The sequence below is a fragment of the Pimephales promelas genome, chromosome 8 (assembly GCF_988280905.1).
Source record: "Pimephales promelas chromosome 8, fPimPro1.hap1.1, whole genome shotgun sequence".
Lineage (NCBI taxonomy): Eukaryota > Metazoa > Chordata > Actinopteri > Cypriniformes > Leuciscidae > Pimephales > Pimephales promelas.
Genome location: NC_142776.1, coordinates 34,179,437 through 34,204,342, shown reverse-complemented (window position 1 = coordinate 34,204,342; position 24,906 = coordinate 34,179,437). Strand labels below are relative to the sequence as shown.

General features: G+C 38.5%; 1 protein-coding gene across 2 annotated transcripts in view; it reads left to right on the top strand.

Moving 5' to 3' along the window:
• Positions 1-24,906, top strand: part of raly (RALY heterogeneous nuclear ribonucleoprotein) — a 110,055-nt gene that overhangs the window by 66,403 nt on the left and 18,746 nt on the right. For both annotated transcript variants that reach the window (XM_039692226.2, XM_039692225.2), the window contains 2 exons: positions 724-854; positions 1,001-1,045. In XM_039692226.2, the coding sequence (XP_039548160.1) occupies positions 724-854; positions 1,001-1,042 (173 nt within the window). In that variant the 3' untranslated portion in view covers positions 1,043-1,045. The remainder of the gene's footprint in view (positions 1-723; positions 855-1,000; positions 1,046-24,906) is intronic.

Below are 24,906 nucleotides of genomic sequence, written 5' to 3'. Positions count from 1 at the left end.
TAAATGTCAATTTAAAATGTCAAGGTCAAAAGTATTTTGTGTCATATTTGATATTAACATGATAAAAATGTAACAAAAGAATTTTAAATTTAAAAAGAAAATAATCAAGTAGGCCCAAGTTGCTTCAGTCCAGTAAATCCATTAATCAGAAGGCATAAAGTAGATTGTGTACAACAGGTTTTTCAGCAAAGTTTTGGTACTATTGATAATGTATAGGCCCTAGAAATGTGCATATTAAATATGATACAGTAGGCTAATATATTCATAAATAGGCAATGTATTTATTCTTCAACAGAATTTTGCATAGAATGTTTAGTTTAAGTTATAAGAGAATAAATGTTTTAAATGCATTGCCAAACAAATTGCGAATTTACACCCCCAAAAGGGTGACGTTTCCTGGAGGATACAAATATAAAAATCAAAAATAAAAATCATGTTTAAAAAAAAAAAAACATGAAATTTATTATTTGTGTTCTAAATAAGATGGGAAAATATCATGTCTCTCTAATTTTACTAAAACTTGTTCCTGAGAGATATATTGTGACAATTGATATTTATTGATTTCAATTGATTTACATTACACGCTTTCAGATTTTCACCTTTTGGCCATATAAATATCAGCAACTGCACCAAATTGCATATATTATATAACAACAAAAAATATGTATTCAAACTTTTATTTTTATTTTGTGTAAAGCTTTGTGAATGTTCCTCTGTGTGCAGAGTTGCAGAAGGCAGATGAAGTGAAGAGCGAACTGTCCCAGGACGAGTCAGGCTCCGAGTCGGAGGACCTGCAGCCCAGCGATGTGGAGGAGAGCGAGGACCACACACACGAGGAGTGTGACGAGGACATGGTAAGAGCCTGCAGGAGGACATTTATATGGGGAATGGGAAGGATATTGTCCAGGACACCATAGACTATAAGAAGAGGAGGGTCTGCTTAAAAAACATCTCAGTTTACAGTCTCCTAAATATGATTTCTTATCTCTCCTCTCTTCAGGAGAACAATCACATATCTGAAATGGATTCCATTCTTCAATAAAAGGCAAGAACTCAATGCTGGGACAGTGGATTCTTGGATCAGTGATAATTCAAACCATGAGATGTTTTACACGTTTCCAAGCTTGACTTTCAAGATCTAACCAAGATTGCTGAAAACAGATTGTAAAAATGAAGTTAGTGAGTACAAACCACTAAATCTGCTTTCATGGAATAAGTTGTTGAGCTCAATCTGGTGTCCCTAAAGGTCCATTACGCATGACAGCAGGCAATTACTAGGGTTTTTTTTCTGACGCAAAGCTAACTTTTCAAGCTAAACATCTCACAAAGTGAGGATTTAAAACTTTTAACAACATTTTATATATATCAATTTTAGTACAAACCATAATACTGTGAAATATTATTACAATTAAAAAAAAACTGTTTTCTAATATATTTTAAAATGTCATTTATTCCGGTGATGCAAAGCTGAATTTTCAGCATCATCACTCCAGTCTTCAGTGTCACATGATCCTTCAGAAATCATTCTAATATGATAATTTGATGCTTTAGATGATTTTGTGGAAACAAATACATGTTTTTATTTCAGGATTCTTTGATAAATAGAAAGTTCAAATAGTAGAAATCCTTTGTAACAGTATCTTTTAAACAAAAAAAAATCTTATTGACCCCAAACTTTTGAACTATAGTATGTAGTTTAAATTCTAAATAAATGGAGGAAAGTTTTTGTTTTTTACAAATTGATGATCCACTTTTTTCAAAATAATTCAGTTTTCAAAAAATGAGTTCACACACTTTTTTGTTTTCATGTTTTATGGGGACTTTCCATAGACATAATTATTTTTATACTGTACAAACTGTTTATTCTATCCCACTACACTACAATAAATAAATACATAACAACTGCAATAAATAAAATAAATGGAATTCACTGGATAATTCACTGTTAAAAGTCGAGTCAGATTTACAGTGTTGGCGTATGACTATATTTCTAAATCCACTGGCAAAAGAACTCAAGACAGCTTAAGAAACACATTTTAATCCAAAAGATGAGTTCTACATCCCAATATACATTTTTGTACATTCTCCAAAGCTCAGATATCTCTCATGTTTTTAGGCAGACAGAAAATGCTACTTGGTGTTTTCCAAGTAAATGTCATAAGGGTCTCATTCTGATTATTACCGTTCCTCTATCGGTGGTCTGAGCGAGCTTTACATACTTGTTTGGATACAGCGTCTGTGACCTATGAGCATAAAGTTTATCAAAATGAAGGGAAATAGCTGTGCTTATTCTTACTAATCTGTTTTCAAGGTGTAGCGGCTCTACTTCTGTTTCGGTCTAAACTTTGCCATATGTCTGGCTACATAAATGCACAGGACGGTGTGGAATTTGATGGTGGCTTCCACCTGATCCTTCTGTGTGTTGTTTGTGGATCAGCGCTCTGTTTGTCTGGCTAATGCGCGTGACCACAATCTTTATTGCACCAGTAACACAGCTTCCGCCCTCCTCTTATTCTAACAACTGCGGTTGCCCTGAAAGGTCAAATCAAAGTTACCATCATATTGGGCACAAATTAGCAATTGGTCTCGCTTCCCTCGATGAAATGATCGGCATTAGGAGCCTTTCAGGGGTAGTTTATGATACCTGTGGCTGAATCGCATACACACACACACAAAAAAAACATATTTTACCCCAGTATTAAATGATAGTTTGCATTTTTTTTTTTTATAATTATTACATAACTTTTGTGACCAGCAAGCACATTTTTCTACCGGCACTGTGTAATAATGACCTGTATTAAGTTAAAATATTTTATTTAATCTGTAAAACATATTTGTGTGTGCGCTTGCGTGTGTGCGTGTCCGTGCACGTGTGATGTTTTTTGAAAATGTAAAAATGCAGAAAGTTTTCTGTGATGGCTATGTTTTGAGTTGGGTTAGTGTAGTGGGATAGAATATGCAATTTGTACAGTATAAAAATCATTATGTCTATGGAAAGTCCCCCTAAAACATGAAACCACAAAGTGTGTGTGTGTGTGCGTGTGAACTCATCTGGTAATCTAAGTTAAACTTTAAAATACCTCAGCACAGGAGTCAGGTATTCAATATATAAGAAATTAAATATTTAACAAATATAACTATATATAGTTATGAGGGGAAATCTGCTTAATTGTCAAAATTAGTCACAATGAAAAAAAAAATCTTTCTTTATGGAAATTAAAGGAGTAGTTCAGTTTAAAAAAAAAACTTTTGCTGATAATTTATTCACCCCCATTAATCCAAGATATCCATGTCATTCTTTCTTCAGTCGAAAAGAAATGAAGGTTTTTGATGAAAACATTCCAGGATTTTTCTCCATATAATGGACTTCAATGGGCACCAAACGGTTCAAGGTGCAAAAGACAGTTTCAGTGCAAACTGCAAACAGTTCAAAGGGCTTTAAACGATTCCAGACAATGAATAAGGGTCTTATCAAGTGAAACGATCGCTCATTTAAAAAAAAACAACTAAGTTTTACAAGCTCAAATGGTCGTCTTGCTCTGTTCTGTGATGAGCGTTCGTGATTCTCCTGTTTGAACTCGTTCATCAAAATTAACAAATCTTTTTTCAAGTCATTTGGTTCAGTCACCGAACGAAATGACTCGATGACTCGAAATGACTGACTCGAAAAAAGATTTGTTCATTTTGATGAACGAGTTCGAACAGAAGAGTCATGAACACGCATCACAGAACAGAGCAAGGGCGAGGATTTGAGCTTATAAAACTTAAACTTTGTTATTTATTTATTAACGGAGCGATCATTTCGCTTGATAAGACCCTTATTCATCGTCTGGAATGGTTTAAAGCCCTTTGAACAGTTTGCAGTTTGTACTGAAAGTGTCTTTTGGACCTTGAACCGTTTGGTTCCCATTGAAGTCTATTATATGGAGAAAAATCCTGGAATGTTTTCATCAAAAACCTTAATTTCTTTTTGACTGAAGAAAGAAAGACATGGACATCTTTGATGACATGGGGGTGAGTAAATTATCAGCAAAAGTTTTTTTTAAAGTGAACTACTCCTTTAATAATTAACCCATTCAGACCCTGTGTCCATTACAATGGACATCACATGTCAGCCCCTTTTTTTAACTTCTGGAGCATTTCACCTAGTTTAAAGCCTGCAGTCCATGAGATTGGACGTTTGTCATCCAATCAAATGCCAGTAAAGCTCTCCATGTAGTAATTATATAAAAAAAACTCTACATTGATGAGAAGCATGGCAGCACTTCACTCCAAGCACAGAAGTAAGCAACATTTTCTAAGGTGTATTTACATTTTGTATATATTTTTGCCAGTATTTCATAGTTTGTATGTAAAATAGAAAGATTGAACTAATTAATTAAAGTTAAAAATCGGCTGTAGAATTGCACGTTTTAAATGTGTCTGTCCTTTAGAATGGACAGTATGTTTGAAAGCCTGTTACTGAAGTCACATTTTCAGTGATGCTGATGGAAATTTCTTTTATAAAAAAAATATATATATATATATATATATATATCACAGATACATTTTTGAACCTTTTTCATGTGCAGAATATACAGTTCTGAAGTGCTTGAACATATATCTGATGAAAATATCTCAGATGTTGACTTTATGTGGAGTAATGAGGAAGATGGAGATGAAAGAAAAATATCCATATTTAAAACTTTATAAAGTAAAATAACTTCCGGCCAAAAGAACATACGGATTTGACTTAAATCTAAAGCGCAACTTAAATATGAATATTTTAAATATTTTATATTAATATATATTTTTTATGGATAGATGCACTTTTATGATGGATAGATGCACTTTTATCATGGATAGATGCACTTGTATCATGGATAGATGCACTTTTATGGACTTTCAAAACAGAAACAACCATTTACAGCCAACCAGACAACTGCGCTCGAGTGGTGTTGTTCAGTCCCACACGTAGAATCGTGAAGAGGCAGTCATCTGGGAAACTGGTTTGAGGTACCAAATCCAGGAAAACCTCCAGGTGTTCCTCAAGAGAGCTGTTTCCCTGCTCAAGGCACATTAGTCTTACTGCAGGGAAATCCATGTTTGGTCGGTTCTTCTGTCACGGTGTAGTGTGGAATGAAGACAGGCTGTGGCCATTTACTCAAAAACTCCTAACAGGTACAAAGAAGACTGGCAGAAGATAACACACACAATCCATGAAACATAATCAACAACCGACAAGCACACACAGAAACAGAGAGAACTAAATACAGAAAAAAATGTTTCTCAAAGTTTCTCCAATCTTCTCAAAACTCTGGATTCTGATAGAGGGCCAAGAGACTTAGACCTGAGTGCAAAAATGGAGGCTCTAGACCCTTCCAGAGCTGAGATATCGAAACTCAAAATTTCGACCCGAAAAAAAAAACGACAGTGGTACCCCTTTCATTTTTTTTTTTTTTTTTGGGCGAGAAATTAAGTTTCTCCAATCTTCTCAAAACTCTGGATTCTGATAGAGGGCCATGAGACTTAGACCTAAGTGCAAAAATGGAGGCTCTAGACCCTTCAAGAGCTGAGATATCGAAATTCAAAATATCGACCTGAAAAAAAAAAACGACAGTGGTACCCCTTTCGTTTTTTTTTTTTCGGGCGAGAAATTAAGTTTCTCCAATCTTCTCAAAACTCTGGATTCTGATAGAGGGCCATGAGACTTAGATCTGAGTGCAAAAATGGAGGCTCTAGACCCTTCAAGAGCTGAGATATCGAAGTTCAAAATTTCGACCCGAAAAAAAACGAAAGTGGTACCCCTTTCGTTTTTTTTTTTTCGGGCGAAAAATGAAGTTTCTCCAATCTTCTCAAAACTCTGGATTATGATCGAGGGCTGTGCGACTTTGACCTGAGTGCAAAAATGGAGGCTCTAGACCCTTCCAGAGCTGAGATATCGAAATTCAAAATTTCGACCCGAAAAAAAAAACGACAGTGTTACCCCTTTCGTTTTTTTTCGTTTTCGGGCGAAAAATTATGTTTCTCCAATCTTCTCAAAACTTTGGATTATGATCGAGGGCTGTGAGACTTTGACCTGAGTGCAAAAATGGAGGCTCTAGACCCTTCCAGAGCTGAGATATCGAAATTCAAATTTCGACCCGAAAAAAAAAAAGACAGTGTTACCCCTTTAGTTTTTTTTCATTTTCGGGCGAAAAATTAAGTTTCTCCAATCTTCTCAAAACTTTGGATTATGATCGAGGGCTGTGAGACTTTGACCTGAGTGCAAAAATGGAGGCTCTAGACCCTTCCAGAGCTGAGATATCAAAATTCAAAATTTCGACCCGAAAAAAAAAACGACAGTGTTACCCCTTTCGTTTTTTTTCATTTTCGGACGAAAAATTAAGTTTCTCCAATCTTCTCAAAACTCTGGATTCTGATAGAGGGCTGTGTGACTTTGACCTGAGTGCAAAAATGGAGGCTCTAGACCCTTCCAGAGCTGAGATATCGAAATTCAAAATTCGACCCGAAAAAAAAAACGACAGTGTTACCCCTTTTTGTTTTTTTCGTTTTCGGGCGAAAAATTAAGTTTCTCCAATCTTCTCAAAACTCTGGATTATGATCGAGGGCTGTGAGACTTTGACCTGAGTCCAAAAATGGAGGCTCTAGACCCTTCCAGAGCTGAGATATCAAAATTCAAAATTTCGACCCGAAAAAAAAACGACAGTGTTACCCCTTTCGTTTTTTTTTTCATTTTCGGGCGAAAAATTAAGTTTCTCCAATCTTCTCAAAACTCTGGATTCTGATAGAGGGCTGTGTGACTTTGACCTGAGTGCAAAAATGAAGGCTCTAGACCCTTCCAGAGCTGAGATATCAAAATTCAAAATTTCGACCCGAAAAAAAAACGACAGTGTTACCCCTTTCGTTTTTTTTCATTTTCGGGCGAAAAATTAAGTTTCTCCAATCTTCTCAAAACTCTGGATTCTGATAGAGGGCCGCGAGACTTTGACCTGAGTGCAAAAATGGAGGCTCTAGACCCTTCCAGAGCTGAGATATCGAAATTCAAAATTTCGACCCGAAAAAAAAACGACAGTGTTACCCCTTTCGTTTTTTTACATTTTCGGGCAAAAAATTAAGTTTCTCCAATCTTCTCAAAACTCTGGATTATGATCGAGGGCTGTGAGACTTTGACCTGAGTGCAAAAATGGAGGCTCTAGACCCTTCCAGAGCTGAGATTTCAAAATTTCGACCCGAAAAAAAAAACGACAGTGTTACCCCTTTCGTTTTTTTTCATTTTCGGGCGAAAAATTAAGTTTCTCCAATCTTCTCAAAACTCTGGATTCTGATAGAGGGCCGCGAGACTTTGACCTGAGTGCAAAAATTGAGGCTCTAGACCCTTCCAGAGCTGAGATATCGAAATTCAAAATTTCGACCCGAAAAAAAAAACGACAGTGTTACCCCTTTCGTTTTTTTTCATTTTCGGGCGAAAAATAAAGTTTCTCCAATCTTCTCAAAACTCTGGATTCTGATAGAGGGCTGTGTGACTTTGACCTGAGTGCAAAAATGGAGGCTCTAGACCCTTCCAGAGCTGAGATATCGAAATTCAAAATTTCGACCCGAAAAAAAAACGACAGTGTTACCCCTTTCGTTTTTTTTCATTTTCGGGCGAAAAATAAAGTTTCTCCAAACTTCTCAAAACTCTGGATTCTGATAGAGGGCCGCGAAACTTTGACCTGAGTGCAAAAATTGAGGCTCTAGACCCTTCCAGAGCTGAGATATCGAAATTCAAAATTTCGACCCGAAATAAAAACGACAGTGTTACCCCTTTCGTTTTTTTTATTTTCGGGCAAAAAATTAAGTTTCTCCAATCTTCTCAAAACTCTGGATTATGATCGAGGGCTGTGAGACTTTGACCTGAGTGCAAAAATGGAGGCTCTAGACCCTTCCAGAGCTGAGATATCAAAATTCAAAATTTCGACCCGAAAAAAAAAACGACATTGTTACCCCTTTCATTTTTTTTTCATTTTCGGGCGAAAAATTAAGTTTCTCCAATCTTCTCAAAACTCTGGATTCTGATAGAGGGCCGCGAGACTTTGACCTGAGTGCAAAAATTGAGGCTCTAGACCCTTCCAGAGCTGAGATATCGAAATTCAAAATTTCGACCCGAAAAAAAAACGACAGTGTTACCCCTTTCGTTTTTTTTCATTTTCGGGCGAAAAATTAAGTTTCTCCAATCTTCTCAAAACTCTGGATTCTGATAGAGGGCTGTGTGACTTTGACCTGAGTGCAAAAATGGAGGCTCTAGACCCTTCCAGAGCTGAGATATCGAAATTCAAAATTTCGACCCGAAAAAAAAAACGACAGTGTTACCCCTTTCGTTTTTTTTCATTTTCGGGCAAAAAATTAAGTTTCTCCAATCTTCTCAAAACTCTGGATTATGATCGAGGGCTGTGAGACTTTGACCTGAGTGCAAAAATGGAGGCTCTAGACCCTTCCAGAGCTGAGATATCAAAATTCAAAATTTCGACCCGAAAAAAAAACGACAGTGTTACCCCTTTCGTTTTTTTTTTCATTTTCAGGCGAAAAATTAAGTTTCTCCAATCTTCTCAAAACTCTGGATTCTGATAGAGGGCTGTGTGACTTTGACCTGAGTGCAAAAATGGAGGCTCTAGACCCTTCCAGAGCTGAGATATCGAAATTCAAAATTTCGACCCGAAAAAAAAAGACAGTGTTACCCCTTTCGTTTTTTTTCATTTTCGGGCGAAAAATTAAGTTTCTCCAATCTTCTCAAAACTCTGGATTCTGATAGAGGGCCGCGAGACTTTGACCTGAGTGCAAAAATTGAGGCTCTAGACCCTTCCAGAGCTGAGATATCAAAATTCAAAATTTCGACCCGAAAAAAAAACGACAGTGTTACCCCTTTCGTTTTTTTTCATTTTCGGGCGAAAAATTAAGTTTCTCCAATCTTCTCAAAACTCTGGATTCTGATAGAGGGCTGTGTGACTTTGACCTGAGTGCAAAAATGGAGGCTCTAGACCCTTCCAGAGCTGAGATATCGAAATTCAAAATTTCGACCCGAAAAAAAAACGACAGTGTTACCCCTTTCGTTTTTTTTCATTTTCGGGCGAAAAATAAAGTTTCTCCAATCTTCTCAAAACTCTGGATTCTGATAGAGGGCCGCGAGACTTTGACCTGAGTGCAAAAATTTAGGCTCTAGACCCTTCCAGAGCTGAGATATCGAAATTCAAAATTTCGACCCGGAAAAAAAACGACAGTGTTACCCCTTTCGTTTTTTTACATTTTCGGGCAAAAAATTAAGTTTCTCCAATCTTCTCGAAACTCTGGATTATGATCGAGGGCTGTGAGACTTTGACCTGAGTGCAAAAATGGAGGCTCTAGACCCTTCCAGAGCTGAGCTATCAAAATTCAAAATTTCGACCCGAAAAAAAAAACGACAGTGTTACCCCTTTCGTTTTTTTTCATTTTCGGGCGAAAAATTAAGTTTCTCCAATCTTCTCAAAACTCTGGATTCTGATAGATGGCTGTGTGACTTTGACCTGAGTGCAAAAATTGAGGCTCTAGACCCTTCCAGAGCTGAGATATCAAAATTCAAAATTTCGACCCGAAAAAAAAAACGACAGTGTTACCCCTTTCGTTTTTTTTCATTTTCGGGCGAAAAATTAAGTTTCTCCAATCTTCTCAAAACTCTGGCTTCTGATAGAGGGCTGTGTGACTTTGACCTGAGTGCAAAAATGGAGGCTCTAGACCCTTCCAGAGCTGAGATATCGAAATTCAAAATTTCGACCCGAAAAAAAAACGACAGTGTTACCCCTTTCGTTTTTTTTAATTTTCGGGCGAAAAATAAAGTTTCTCCAATCTTCTCAAAACTCTGGATTCTGATAGAGGGCCGCGAGACTTTGACCTGAGTGCAAAAATTGAGGCTCTAGACCCTTCCAGAGCTGAGATATCGAAATTCAAAATTTCGACCCGAAAAAAAAACGACAGTGTTACCCCTTTCGTTTTTTTACATTTTCGGGCAAAAAATTAAGTTTCTCCAATCTTCTCAAAACTCTGGATTATGATCGAGGGCTGTGAGACTTTGACCTGAGTGCAAAAATGGAGGCTCTAGACCCTTCCAGAGCTGAGATATCAAAATTCAAAATTTCGACCCGAAAAAAAAAACGACAGTGTTACCCCTTTCGTTTTTTTTCATTTTCGGGCGAAAAATTAAGTTTCTCCAATCTTCTCAAAACTCTGGATTCTGATAGAGGGCCGCGAGACTTTGACCTGAGTGCAAAAATTGAGGCTCTAGACACTTCCAGAGCTGAGATATCGAAATTCAAAATTTCGACCCGAAAAAAAAACCGACAGTGTTACCCCTTTCGTTTTTTTTCATTTTCGGGCGAAAAATAAAGTTTCTCCAATCTTCTCAAAACTCTGGATTCTGATAGAGGGCTGTGTGACTTTGACCTGAGTGCAAAAATGGAGGCTCTAGACCCTTCCAGAGCTGAGATATCGAAATTCAAAATTTCGACCCGAAAAAAAAACGACAGTGTTACCCCTTTCGTTTTTTTTTCATTTTCGGGCGAAAAATAAAGTTTCTCCAATCTTCTCAAAACTCTGGATTCTGATAGAGGGCCGCGAGACTTTGACCTGAGTGCAAAAATTGAGGCTCTAGACCCTTCCAGAGCTGAGATATCGAAATTCAAAATTTCGACCCGAAAAAAAAAACGACAGTGTTACCCCTTTCGTTTTTTTTCATTTTCGGGCAAAAAATTAAGTTTCTCCAATCTTCTCAAAACTCTGGATTATGATCGAGGGCTGTGAGACTTTGACCTGAGTGCAAAAATGGAGGCTCTAGACCCTTCCAGAGCTGAGATATCAAAATTCAAAATTTCGACCCGAAAAAAAAAACGACAGTGTTACCCCTTTCGTTTTTTTTTCATTTTCGGGCGAAAAATTAAGTTTCTCCAATCTTCTCAAAACTCTGGATTCTGATAGAGGGCCTCGAGACTTTGACCTGAGTGCAAAAATTGAGGCTCTAGACCCTTCCAGAGCTGAGATATCGAAATTCAAAATTTCGACCCGAAAAAAAAAACGACAGTGTTACCCCTTTCGTTTTTTTTCATTTTCGGGCAAAAAATTAAGTTTCTCCAATCTTCTCAAAACTCTGGATTCTGATAGAGGGCCGCGAGACTTTGACCTGAGTGCAAAAATGGAGGCTCTAGACCCTTCCAGAGCTGAGATATCAAAATTCAAAATTTCGACCCGAAAAAAAAACGACAGTGTTACCCCTTTCGTTTTTTTTTTCATTTTCGGGCGAAAAATTAAGTTTCTCCAATCTTCTCAAAACTCTGGTTTCTGATAGAGGGCTGTGTGACTTTGACCTGAGTGCAAAAATGGAGGCTCTAGACCCTTTCAGAGCTGAGATATCGAAATTCAAAATTTCGACCCGAAAAAAAAAACGACAGTGTTACCCCTTTCGTTTTTTTTCATTTTCGGGCAAAAAATTAAGTTTCTCCAATCTTCTCAAAACTCTGGATTATGATCGAGGGCTGTGAGACTTTGACCTGAGTGCAAAAATTGAGGCTCTAGACCCTTCCAGAGCTGAGATATCAAAATTCAAAATTTCGACCCGAAAAAAAAAAACGACAGTGTTACCCCTTTCGTTTTTTTTCATTTTCGGGCGAAAAATTAAGTTTCTCCAATCTTCTCAAAACTCTGGATTCTGATAGAGGGCCGCGAGACTTTGACCTGAGTGCAAAAATTGAGGCTCTAGACACTTCCAGAGCTGAGATATCGAAATTCAAAATTTCGACCCGAAAAAAAAACCGACAGTGTTACCCCTTTCGTTTTTTTTCATTTTCGGGCGAAAAATAAAGTTTCTCCAATCTTCTCAAAACTCTGGATTCTGATAGAGGGCTGTGTGACTTTGACCTGAGTGCAAAAATGGAGGCTCTAGACCCTTCCAGAGCTGAGATATCGAAATTCAAAATTTCGACCCGAAAAAAAAACGACAGTGTTACCCCTTTCGTTTTTTTTTCATTTTCGGGCGAAAAATAAAGTTTCTCCAATCTTCTCAAAACTCTGGATTCTGATAGAGGGCCGCGAGACTTTGACCTGAGTGCAAAAATTGAGGCTCTAGACCCTTCCAGAGCTGAGATATCGAAATTCAAAATTTCGACCCGAAAAAAAAAACGACAGTGTTACCCCTTTCGTTTTTTTTCATTTTCGGGCAAAAAATTAAGTTTCTCCAATCTTCTCAAAACTCTGGATTATGATCGAGGGCTGTGAGACTTTGACCTGAGTGCAAAAATGGAGGCTCTAGACCCTTCCAGAGCTGAGATATCAAAATTCAAAATTTCGACCCGAAAAAAAAAACGACAGTGTTACCCCTTTCGTTTTTTTTTCATTTTCGGGCGAAAAATTAAGTTTCTCCAATCTTCTCAAAACTCTGGATTCTGATAGAGGGCCTCGAGACTTTGACCTGAGTGCAAAAATTGAGGCTCTAGACCCTTCCAGAGCTGAGATATCGAAATTCAAAATTTCGACCCGAAAAAAAAAAACGACAGTGTTACCCCTTTCGTTTTTTTTCATTTTCGGGCAAAAAATTAAGTTTCTCCAATCTTCTCAAAACTCTGGATTCTGATAGAGGGCCGCGAGACTTTGACCTGAGTGCAAAAATGGAGGCTCTAGACCCTTCCAGAGCTGAGATATCAAAATTCAAAATTTCGACCCGAAAAAAAAACGACAGTGTTACCCCTTTCGTTTTTTTTCATTTTCGGGCGAAAAATTAAGTTTCTCCAATCTTCTCAAAACTCTGGTTTCTGATAGAGGGCTGTGTGACTTTGACCTGAGTGCAAAAATGGAGGCTCTAGACCCTTTCAGAGCTGAGATATCGAAATTCAAAATTTCGACCCGAAAAAAAAAACGACAGTGTTACCCCTTTCGTTTTTTTTCATTTTCGGGCAAAAAATTAAGTTTCTCCAATCTTCTCAAAACTCTGGATTATGATCGAGGGCTGTGAGACTTTGACCTGAGTTGCAAAAATTGAGGCTCTAGACCCTTCCAGAGCTGAGATATCAAAATTCAAAATTTCGACCCGAAAAAAAAACGACAGTGTTACCCCTTTCGTTTTTTTTTTTCATTTTCGGGCGAAAAATTAAGTTTCTCCAATCTTCTCAAAACTCTGGATTCTGATAGAGGGCTGTGTGACTTTGAGCTGAGTGCAAAAATGGAGGCTCTAGACCCTTCCAGAGCTGAGATATCGAAATTCAAAATTTCGAACCGAAAAAAAAAACGACAGTGTTACCCCTTTCGTTTTTTTTCATTTTCGGGCGAAAAATTAAGTTTCTCCAATCTTCTCAAAACTCTGGATTCTGATAGAGGGCCGCGAGACTTTGACCTGAGTGCAAAAATTGAGGCTCTAGACCCTTCCAGAGCTGAGATATCAAAATTCAAAATTTCGACCCGAAAAAAAAACGACAGTGTTACCCCTTTCGTTTTTTTTCATTTTCGGGCGAAAAATTAAGTTTCTCCAATCTTCTCAAAACTCTGGATTCTGATAGAGGGCTGTGTGACTTTGACCTGAGTGCAAAAATGGAGGCTCTAGACCCTTCCAGAGCTGAGATATCGAAATTCAAAATTTCGACCCGAAAAAAAACGACAGTGTTACCCCTTTCGTTTTTTTTCATTTTCGGGCGAAAAATAAAGTTTCTCCAATCTTCTCAAAACTCTGGATTCTGATAGAGGGCCGCGAGACTTTGACCTGAGTGCAAAAATTGAGGCTCTAGACCCTTCCAGAGCTGAGATATCGAAATTCAAAATTTCGACCCGAAAAAAAAACGACAGTGTTACCCCTTTCGTTTTTTTACATTTTCGGGCAAAAAATTAAGTTTCTCCAATCTTCTCAAAACTCTGGATTATGATCGAGGGCTGTGAGACTTTGACCTGAGTGCAAAAATGGAGGCTCTAGACCCTTCCAGAGCTGAGATATCAAAATTCAAAATTTCGACCCGAAAAAAAAAACGACAGTGTTACCCCTTTCGTTTTTTTTCATTTTCGGGCGAAAAATTAAGTTTCTCCAATCTTCTCAAAACTCTGGATTCTGATAGAGGGCCGCGAGACTTTGACCTGAGTGCAAAAATTGAGGCTCTAGACCCTTCCAGAGCTGAGATATCGAAATTCAAAATTTCGACCCGAAAAAAAAAACGACAGTGTTACCCCTTTCGTTTTTTTTCATTTTCGGGCGAAAAATAAAGTTTCTCCAATCTTCTCAAAACTCTGGATTCTGATAGAGGGCTGTGTGACTTTGACCTGAGTGCAAAAATGGAGGCTCTAGACCCTTCCAGAGCTGAGATATCGAAATTCAAAATTTCGACCCGAAAAAAAAAACGACAGTGTTACCCCTTTCGTTTTTTTTCATTTTCGGGCGAAAAATAAAGTTTCTCCAATCTTCTCAAAACTCTGGATTCTGATAGAGGGCCGCGAAACTTTGACCTGAGTGCAAAAATTGAGGCTCTAGACCCTTCCAGAGCTGAGATATCGAAATTCAAAATTTCGACCCGAAATAAAAACGACAGTGTTACCCCTTTCGTTTTTTTTATTTTCGGGCAAAAAATTAAGTTTCTCCAATCTTCTCAAAACTCTGGATTATGATCGAGGGCTGTGTGACTTTGACCTGAGTGCAAAAATGGAGGCTCTAGACCCTTCCAGAGCTGAGATATCAAAATTCAAAATTTCGACCCGAAAAAAAAAACGACATTGTTACCCCTTTCGTTTTTTTTCATTTTCGGGCGAAAAATTAAGTTTCTCCAATCTTCTCAAAACTCTGGATTCTGATAGAGGGCCGCGAGACTTTGACCTGAGTGCAAAAATTGAGGCTCTAGACCCTTCCAGAGCTGAGATATCGAAATTCAAAATTTCGACCCGAAAAAAAAACGACAGTGTTACCCCTTTCGTTTTTTTTTTCATTTTCGGGCGAAAAATTAAGTTTCTCCAATCTTCTCAAAACTCTGGATTCTGATAGAGGGCTGTGTGACTTTGACCTGAGTGCAAAAATGGAGGCTCTAGACCCTTCCAGAGCTGAGATATCGAAATTCAAAATTTCGACCCGAAAAAAAAAACGACAGTGTTACCCCTTTCGTTTTTTTTCATTTTCGGGCGAAAAATTAAGTTTCTCCAATCTTCTCAAAACTCTGGATTATGATCGAGTGCTGTGAGACTTTGACCTGAGTGCAAAAATGGAGGCTCTAGACCCTTCCAGAGCTGAGATATCAAAATTCAAAATTTCGACCCGAAAAAAAAAACGACAGTGTTACCCCTTTCGTTTTTTTTTTCATTTTCGGGCGAAAAATTAAGTTTCTCCAATCTTCTCAAAACTCTGGATTCTGATAGAGGGCCTCGAGACTTTGACCTGAGTGCAAAAATTGAGGCTCTAGACCCTTCCAGAGCTGAGATATCGAAATTCAAAATTTCGACCCGAAAAAAAAAACGACAGTGTTACCCCTTTCGTTTTTTTTCATTTTCGGGCAAAAAATTAAGTTTCTCCAATCTTCTCAAAACTCTGGATTATGATCGAGGGCTGTGAGACTTTGACCTGAGTGCAAAAATGGAGGCTCTAGACCCTTCCAGAGCTGAGATATCAAAATTCAAAATTTCGACCCGAAAAAAAAACGACAGTGTTACCCCTTTCGTTTTTTTTCATTTTCGGGCGAAAAATTAAGTTTCTCCAATCTTCTCAAAACTCTGGTTTCTGATAGAGGGCTGTGTGACTTTGACCTGAGTGCAAAAATGGAGGCTCTAGACCCTTTCAGAGCTGAGATATCGAAATTCAAAATTTCGACCCGAAAAAAAAATGACAGTGTTACCCCTTTCGTTTTTTTTCATTTTCGGGCGAAAAATAAAGTTTCTCCAATCTTCTCAAAACTCTGGATTCTGATAGAGGGCCGCGAGACTTTGACCTGAGTGCAAAAATTGAGGCTCTAGACCCTTCCAGAGCTGAGATATCGAAATTCAAAATTTCGACCCGAAAAAAAAACGACAGTGTTACCCCTTTCGTTTTTTTTATTTTCGGGCAAAAAATTAAGTTTCTCCAATCTTCTCAAAACTCTGGATTATGATCGAGGGCTGTGAGACTTTGACCTGAGTGCAAAAATGGAGGCTCTAGACCCTTCCAGAGCTGAGATATCAAAATTCAAAATTTCGACCCGAAAAAAAAAACGACATTGTTACCCCTTTCGTTTTTTTTCATTTTCGGGCGAAAAATTAAGTTTCTCCAATCTTCTCAAAACTCTGGATTCTGATAGAGGGCCGCGAGACTTTGACCTGAGTGCAAAAATTGAGGCTCTAGACCCTTCCAGAGCTGAGATATCGAAATTCAAAATTTCGACCCGAAAAAAAAAACGACAGTGTTACCCCTTTCGTTTTTTTTCATTTTCGGGCGAAAAATTAAGTTTCTCCAATCTTCTCAAAACTCTGGATTCTGATAGAGGGCCGCAAGACTTTGACCTGAGTGCAAAAATGGAGGCTCTAGACCCTTCCAGAGCTGAGATATCGAAATTCAAAATTTCGACCCGAAAAAAAAACGACAGTGTTACCCCTTTCGTTTTTTTTCATTTTCGGGCAAAAAATTAAGTTTCTCCAATCTTCTCAAAACTCTGGATTATGATCGAGGGCTGTGAGACTTTGACCTGAGTGCAAAAATGGAGGCTCTAGACCCTTCTAGAGCTGAGATATCAAAATTCAAAATTTCGACCCAAAAAAAAAAACGACAGTGTTACCCCTTTCGTTTTTTTTCATTTTCGGGCGAAAAATTAAGTTTCTCCAATCTTCTCAAAACTCTGGATTCTGATAGAGGGCCGCGAGACTTTGACCTGAGTGCAAAAATTGAGGCTCTAGACCCTTCCAGAGCTGAGATATCGAAATTCAAAATTTCGACCCGAAAAAAAAAAACGACAGTGTTACCCCTTTCGTTTTTTTTCATTTTCGGGCGAAAAATTAAGTTTCTCCAATCTTCTCAAAACTCTGGATTCTGATAGAGGGCCGCGAGACTTTGACCTGAGTGCAAAAATTGAGGCTCTAGACCCTTCCAGAGCTGAGATATCAAAATTCAAAATTTTGACCCGAAAAAAAAAACGACAGTGTTACCCCTTTCGTTTTTTTTTTCATTTTCGGGCGAAAAATTAAGTTTCTCCAATCTTCTCAAAACTCTGGATTCTGATAGAGGGCTGTGTGACTTTGACCTGAGTGCAAAAATGGAGGCTCTAGACCCTTCCAGAGCTGAGATATCGAAATTCAAAATTTCGACCCGAAAAAAAAACGACAGTGTTACCCCTTTCGTTTTTTTTCATTTTCGGGCGAAAAATAAAGTTTCTCCAATCTTCTCAAAACTCTGGATTCTGATAGAGGGCCGCGAGACTTTGACCTGAGTGCAAAAATTGAGGCTCTAGACCCTTCCAGAGCTGAGATATCAAAATTCAAAATTTCGACCCGAAAAAAAAATGACAGTGTTACCCCTTTCGTTTTTTTTCATTTTCGGGCGAAAAATAAAGTTTCTCCAATCTTCTCAAAACTCTGGATTCTGATAGAGGGCTGTGTGACTTTGACCTGAGTGCAAAAATGGAGGCTCTAGACCCTTCCAGAGCTGAGATATCGAAATTCAAAATTTCGACCCGAAAAAAAAACGACAGTGTTACCCCTTTCGTTTTTTTCCATTTTCGGGCAAAAAATTAAGTTTCTCCAATCTTCTCAAAACTCTGGATTATGATCGAGGCCTGTGAGACTTTGACCTGAGTGCAAAAATGGAGGCTCTAGACCCTTCCAGAGCTGAGATATCAAAATTCAAAATTTCGACCCGAAAAAAAAACGACAGTGTTACCCCTTTCGTTTTTTTTTTCATTTTCGGGTGAAAAATTAAGTTTCTCCAATCTTCTCAAAACTCTGGATTCTGATAGAGGGCTGTGTGACTTTGACCTGAGTGCAAAAATTGAGGCTCTAGACCCTTCCAGAGCTGAGATATCGAAATTCAAAATTTCGACCCGAAAAAAAAACGACAGTGTTACCCCTTTCGTTTTTTTTTCATTTTCGGGCGAAAAATTAAGTTTCTCCAATCTTCTCAAAACTCTGGATTCTGATAGAGGGCCGCGAGACTTTGACCTGAGTGCAAAAATTGAGGCTCTAGACCCTTCCAGAGCTGAGATATCAAAATTCAAAATTTCGACCCGAAAAAAAAATGACAGTGTTACCCCTTTCGTTTTTTTTCATTTTCGGGCGAAAAATTAAGTTTCTCCAATCTTCTCAAAACTCTGGATTCTGATAGAGGGCTGTGTGACTTTGACCTGAGTGCAAAAATGGAGGCTCTAGACCCTTCCAGAGCTGAGATATCGAAATTCAAAATTTCGACCCGAAAAAATCGACAGTGTTACCCCTTTCGTTTTTTTTCATTTTCGGGCGAAAAATAAAGTTTCTCCAATCTTCTCAAAACTCTGGATTCTGATAGAGGGCCGCGAGACTTTGACCTGAGTGCAAAAATTTAGGCTCTAGACCCTTCCAGAGCTGAGATATCGAAATTCAAAATTTCGACCCGAAAAAAAAACGACAGTGTTACCCCTTTCGTTTTTTTACATTTTCGGGCAAAAAATTAAGTTTCTCCAATCTTCTCAAAACTCTGGATTATGATCGAGGGCTGTGAGACTTTGACCTGAGTGCAAAAATGGAGGCTCTAGACCCTTCCAGAGCTGAGCTATCGAAATTCAAAATTTCGACCCGAAAAAAAAAACGACAGTGTTACCCCTTTCGTTTTTTTTCATTTTCGGGCGAAAAATTAAGTTTCTCCAATCTTCTCAAAACTCTGGATTCTGATAGAGGGCCGCGAGACTTTGACCTGAGTGCAAAAATTGAGGCTCTAGACCCTTCCAGAGCTGAGATATCGAAATTCAAAATTTCGACCCGAAAAAAAAAACGACAGTGTTACCCCTTTCGTTTTTTTTCATTTTCGGGCGAAAAATTAAGTTTCTCCAATCTTCTCAAAACTCTGGATTCTGATAGAGGGCTGTGTGACTTTGACCTAAATGCAAAAATGGAGGCTCTAGACCCTTCCAGAGCTGAGATATCGAAATTCAAAATTTCGACCCGAAAAAAAAACGACAGTGTTACCCCTTTCGTTTTTTTTCATTTTCGGGCGAAAAATAAAGTTTCTACAATCTTCTCAAAACTCTGGATTCTGATAGAGGGCCGCGAGACTTTGACCTGAGTGCAAAAATGGAGGCTCTAGACCCTTCCAGAGCTGAGATATCGAAATTCAAAATTTCGACCCGAAAAAAAACCGACAGTGTTACCCCTTTCGTTTTTTTTTCATTTTCGGGCAAAAAATTAAGTTTCTCCAATCTTCTCAAAACTCTGGATTATGATCGAGGGCTGTGAGACTTTGACCTGAGTGCAAAAATGGAGGCTCTAGACCCTTCCAGAGCTGAGATATCAAAATTCAAAATTTCGACCCGAAAAAAAAAACGACAGTGTTACCCCTTTCGTTTTTTTTCATTTTCGGGCGAAAAATTAAGTTTCTCCAATCTTCTCAAAACTCTGGATTCTGATAGAGGGCTGCGAGACTTTGACCTGAGTGCAAAAATTGAGGCTCTAGACCCTTCCAGAGCTGAGATATCGAAATTGAAAATTTCGACCCGAAAAAAAAAACGACAGTGTTACCCCTTTCGTTTTTTTTCATTTTCGGGCGAAAAATTAAGTTTCTCCAATCTTCTCAAAACTCTGGATTCTGATAGAGGGCCGCGAGACTTTGACCTGAGTGCAAAAATTGAGGCTCTAGACCCTTCCAGAGCTGAGATATCAAAATTCAAAATTTCGACCCGAAAAAAAAACGACAGTGTTACCCCTTTCGTTTTTTTTTCATTTTCGGGCGAAAAATTAAGTTTCTCTAATCTTCTCAAAACTCTGGATTCTGATAGAGGGCTGTGTGACTTTGACCTGAGTGCAAAAATGGAGGCTCTAGACCCTTCCAGAGCTGAGATATCGAAATTCAAAATTTCGACCCGAAAAAAAAACGACAGTGTTACCCCTTTCGTTTTTTTTCATTTTCGGGCGAACAATTAAGTTTCTCCAATCTTCTCAAAACTCTGGATTCTGATAGAGGGCCGCGAGACTTTGACCTGAGTGCAAAAATTGAGGCTCTAGACCCTTCCAGAGCTGAGATATCAAAATTCAAAATTTCGACCCGAAAAAAAAACGACAGTGTTACCCCTTTCGTTTTTTTTCATTTTCGGGCGAAAAATTAAGTTTCTCCAATCTTCTCAAAACTCTGGATTCTGATAGAGGGCTGTGTGACTTTGACCTGAGTGCAAAAATGGAGGCTCTAGACCCTTCCAGAGCTGAGATATCGAAATTCAAAATTTCGACCCGAAAAAAAAACGACAGTGTTACCCCTTTCGTTTTTTTTCATTTTCGGGCGAAAAATAAAGTTTCTCCAATCTTCTCGAAACTCTGGATTCTGATAGAGGGCCGCGAGACTTTGACCTGAGTGCAAAAATTGAGGCTCTAGACCCTTCCAGAGCTGAGATATCGAAATTCAAAATTTCGACCCGAAAAAAAAAACGACAGTGTTACCCCTTTCGTTTTTTTTCATTTTCGGGCGAAAAATAAAGTTTCTCCAATCTTCTCAAAACTCTGGATTCTGATAGAGGGCTGTGTGACTTTGACCTGAGTGCAAAAATGGAGGCTCTAGACCCTTCCAGAGCTGAGATATCGAAATTCAAAATTTCGACCCGAAAAAAAAAACGACAGTGTTACCCCTTTCGTTTTTTTTCATTTTCGGGCAAAAAATTAAGTTTCTCCAATCTTCTCAAAACTCTGGATTATGATCGAGGGCTGTGAGACTTTGACCTGAGTGCAAAAATGGAGGCTCTAGACCCTTCCAGAGCTGAGATATCAAAATTCAAAATTTCGACCCGAAAAAAAAAACGACAGTGTTACCCCTTTCGTTTTTTTTCATTTTCGGGCGAAAAATTAAGTTTCTCCAATCTTCTCAAAACTCTGGATTCTGATAGAGGGCTGTGTGACTTTGACCTGAGTGCAAAAATGGAGGCTCTAGACCCTTCCAGAGCTGAGATATCGAAATTCAAAATTTCGACCCGAAAAAAAAACGACAGTGTTACCCCTTTCGTTTTTTTTTCATTTTCGGGCGAAAAATTAAGTTTCTCCAATCTTCTCAAAACTCTGGATTCTGATAGAGGGCCGCGAGACTTTGACCTGAGTGCAAAAATTGAGGCTCTAGACCCTTCCAGAGCTGAGATATCAAAATTCAAAATTTCGACCCGAAAAAAAAACGACAGTGTTACCCCTTTCGTTTTTTTTCATTTTCGGGCGAAAAATTAAGTTTCTCCAATCTTCTCAAAACTCTGGATTCTGATAGAGGGCTGTGTGACTTTGACCTGAGTGCAAAAATGGAGGCTCTAGACCCTTCCAGAGCTGAGATATCGAAATTCAAAATTTCGACCCGAAAAAAAAACGACAGTGTTACCCCTTTCGTTTTTTTTCATTTTCGGGCGAAAAATAAAGTTTCTCCAATCTTCTCAAAACTCTGGATTCTGATAGAGGGCCGCGAGACTTTGACCTGAGTGCAAAAATTGAGGCTCTAGACCCTTCCAGAGCTGAGATATCGAAATTCAAAATTTCGACCCGAAAAAAAAACGAGAGTGTTACCCCTTTCGTTTTTTTACATTTTCGGGCAAAAAATTAAGTTTCTCCAATCTTCTCAAAACTCTGGATTATGATCGAGGGCTGTGAGACTTTGACCTGAGTGCAAAAATGGAGGCTCTAGACCCTTCCAGAGCTGAGATATCAAAATTCAAAATTTCGACCCGAAAAAAAAAACGACAGTGTTACCCCTTTCGTTTTTTTTTCATTTTCGGGCGAAAAATTAAGTTTCTCCAATCTTCTCAAAACTCTGGATTCTGATAGAGGGCCGCGAGACTTTGACCTGAGTGCAAAAATTGAGGCTCTAGACCCTTCCAGAGCTGAGATATCGAAATTCAAAATTTCGACCCGAAAAAAAAAACGACAGTGTTACCCCTTTCGTTTTTTTTCATTTTCGGGGGAAAAATAAAGTTTCTCCAATCTTCTCAAAACTCTGGATTCTGATAGAGGGCTGTGTGACTTTGACCTGAGTGCAAAAATGGAGGCTCTAGACCCTTCCAGAGCTGAGATATCGAAATTCAAAATTTCGACCCGAAAAAAAAAACGACAGTGTTACCCCTTTCGTTTTTTTTCATTTTCGGGCGAAAAATAAAGTTTCTCCAATCTTCTCAAAACTCTGGATTCTGACAGAGGGCCGCGAGACTTTGACCTGAGTGCAAAAATTGAGGCTCTAGACCCTTCCAGAGCTGAGATATCGAAATTCAAAATTTCGACCCGAAAAAAAAACGACAGTGTTACCCCTTTCGTTTTTTTTCATTTTCGGGCAAAAAATTAAGTTTCTCCAATCTTCTCAAAACTCTGGATTATGATCGAGGGCTGTGAGACTTTGACCTGAGTGCAAAAATGGAGGCTCTAGACCCTTCCAGAGCTGAGATATCAAAATTCAAAATTTCGACCCGAAAAAAAAAACGACAGTGTTACCCCTTTCGTTTTTTTTCATTTTCGGGCGAAAAATTAAGTTTCTCCAATCTTCTCAAAACTCTGGATTCTGATAGAGGGCCGCAAGACTTTGACCTGAGTGCAAAAATTGAGGCTCTAGACCCTTCCAGAGCTGAGATATCGAAATTCAAAATTTCGACCCGAAAAAAAAAACGACAGTGTTACCCCTTTCGTTTTTTTTCATTTTCGGGCGAAAAATTAAGTTTCTCCAATCTTCTCAAAACTCTGGATTCTGATAGAGGGCCGCGAGACTTTGACCTGAGTGCAAAATTTGAGGCTCTAGACCCTTCCAGAGCTGAGATATCAAAATTCAAAATTTTGACCCGAAAAAAAAAACGACAGTGTTACCCCTTTCGTTTTTTTTCATTTTCGGGCGAAAAATTAAGTTTCTCCAATCTTCTCAAAACTCTGGATTCTGATAGAGGGCTGTGTGACTTTGACCTGAGTGCAAAAATGGAGGCTCTAGACCCTTCCAGAGCTGAGATATCGAAATTCAAAATTTCGACCCGAAAAAAAAACGACAGTGTTACCCCTTTCGTTTTTTTTCATTTTCGGGCGAAAAATAAAGTTTCTCCAATCTTCTCAAAACTCTGGATTCTGATAGAGGGCCGTGAGACTTTGACCTGAGTGCAAAAATTGAGGCTCTAGACCCTTCCAGAGCTGAGATATCGAAATTCAAAATTTCGACCCGAAAAAAAAACGACAGTGTTACCCCTTTCGTTTTTTTTCATTTTCGGGCAAAAAATTAAGTTTCTCCAATCTTCTCAAAACTCTGGATTATGATCGAGGGCTGTGAGACTTTGACCTGAGTGCAAAAATGGAGGCTCTAGACCCTTCCAGAGCTGAGATATCGAAATTCAAAATTTCGACCCGAAAAAAAAACGACAGTGTTACCCCTTTCGTTTTATTTTCATTTTCGGGCGAAAAATTAAGTTTCTCCAATCTTCTCAAAACTCTGGATTATGATCAAGGGCTGTGAGACTTTGACCTGAGTGCAAAAATGGAGGCTCTAGACCCTTCCAGAGCTGAGATATCAAAATTCAAAATTTCGACCCGAAAAAAAAACGACAGTGTTACCCCTTTCGTTTTTTTTTTCATTTTCGGGCGAAAAATTAAGTTTCTCCAATCTTCTCAAAACTCTGGATTCTGATAGAGGGCTGTGTGACTTTGACCTGAGTGCAAAAATGGAGGCTCTAGACCCTTCCAGAGCTGAGATATCGAAATTCAAAATTTCGACCCGAAAAAAAAACGACAGTGTTACCCCTTTCGTTTTTTTTCATTTTCGGGCGAAAAATTAAGTTTCTCCAATCTTCTCAAAACTCTGGATTCTGATAGAGGGCCGCGAGACTTTGACCTGAGTGCAAAAATTGAGGCTCTAGACCCTTCCAGAGCTGAGATATCGAAATTCAAAATTTCGACCCGAAAAAAAAACGACAGTGTTACCCCTTTCGTTTTTTTTCATTTTCGGGCAAAAAATTAAGTTTCTCCAATCTTCTCAAAACTCTGGATTATGATCAAGGGCTGTGAGACTTTGACCTGAGTGCAAAAATGGAGGCTCTAGACCCTTCCAGAGCTGAGATATCAAAATTCTAAATTTCGACCCGAAAAAAAAACGACAGTGTTACCCCTTTCATTTTTTTTTCATTTTCGGGCGAAAAATTAAGTTTCTCCAATCTTCTCAAAACTCTGGATTCTGATAGATGGCTGTGTGACTTTGACCTGAGTGCAAAATTTGAGGCTCTAGACCCTTCCAGAGCTGAGATATCAAAATTCAAAATTTTGACCCGAAAAAAAAAACGACAGTGTTACCCCTTTCGTTTTTTTTCATTTTCGGGCGAAAAATTAAGTTTCTCCAATCTTCTCAAAACTCTGGATTATGATCGAGGGCTGTGTGACTTTGACCTGAGTGCAAAAATGGAGGCTCTAGACCCTTCCAGAGCTGAGATATCGAAATTCAAAATTTCGACCCGAAAAAAAAACGACAGTGTTACCCCTTTCGTTTTTTTTCATTTTCGGGCGAAAAATTAAGTTTCTCCAATCTTCTCAAAACTCTGGATTATGATCGAGGGCTGTGAGACTTTGACCTGAGTGCAAAAATGGAGGCTCTAGACCCTTCCAGAGCTGAGATATCGAAATTCAAAATTTCGACCCGAAAAAAAAACGACAGTGTTACCCCTTTCGTTTTTTTTCATTTTCGGGCAAAAAATTAAGTTTCTCCAATCTTCTCAAAACTCTGGATTATGATCGAGGGCTGTGAGACTTTGACCTGAGTGCAAAAATGGAGGCTCTAGACCCTTCCAG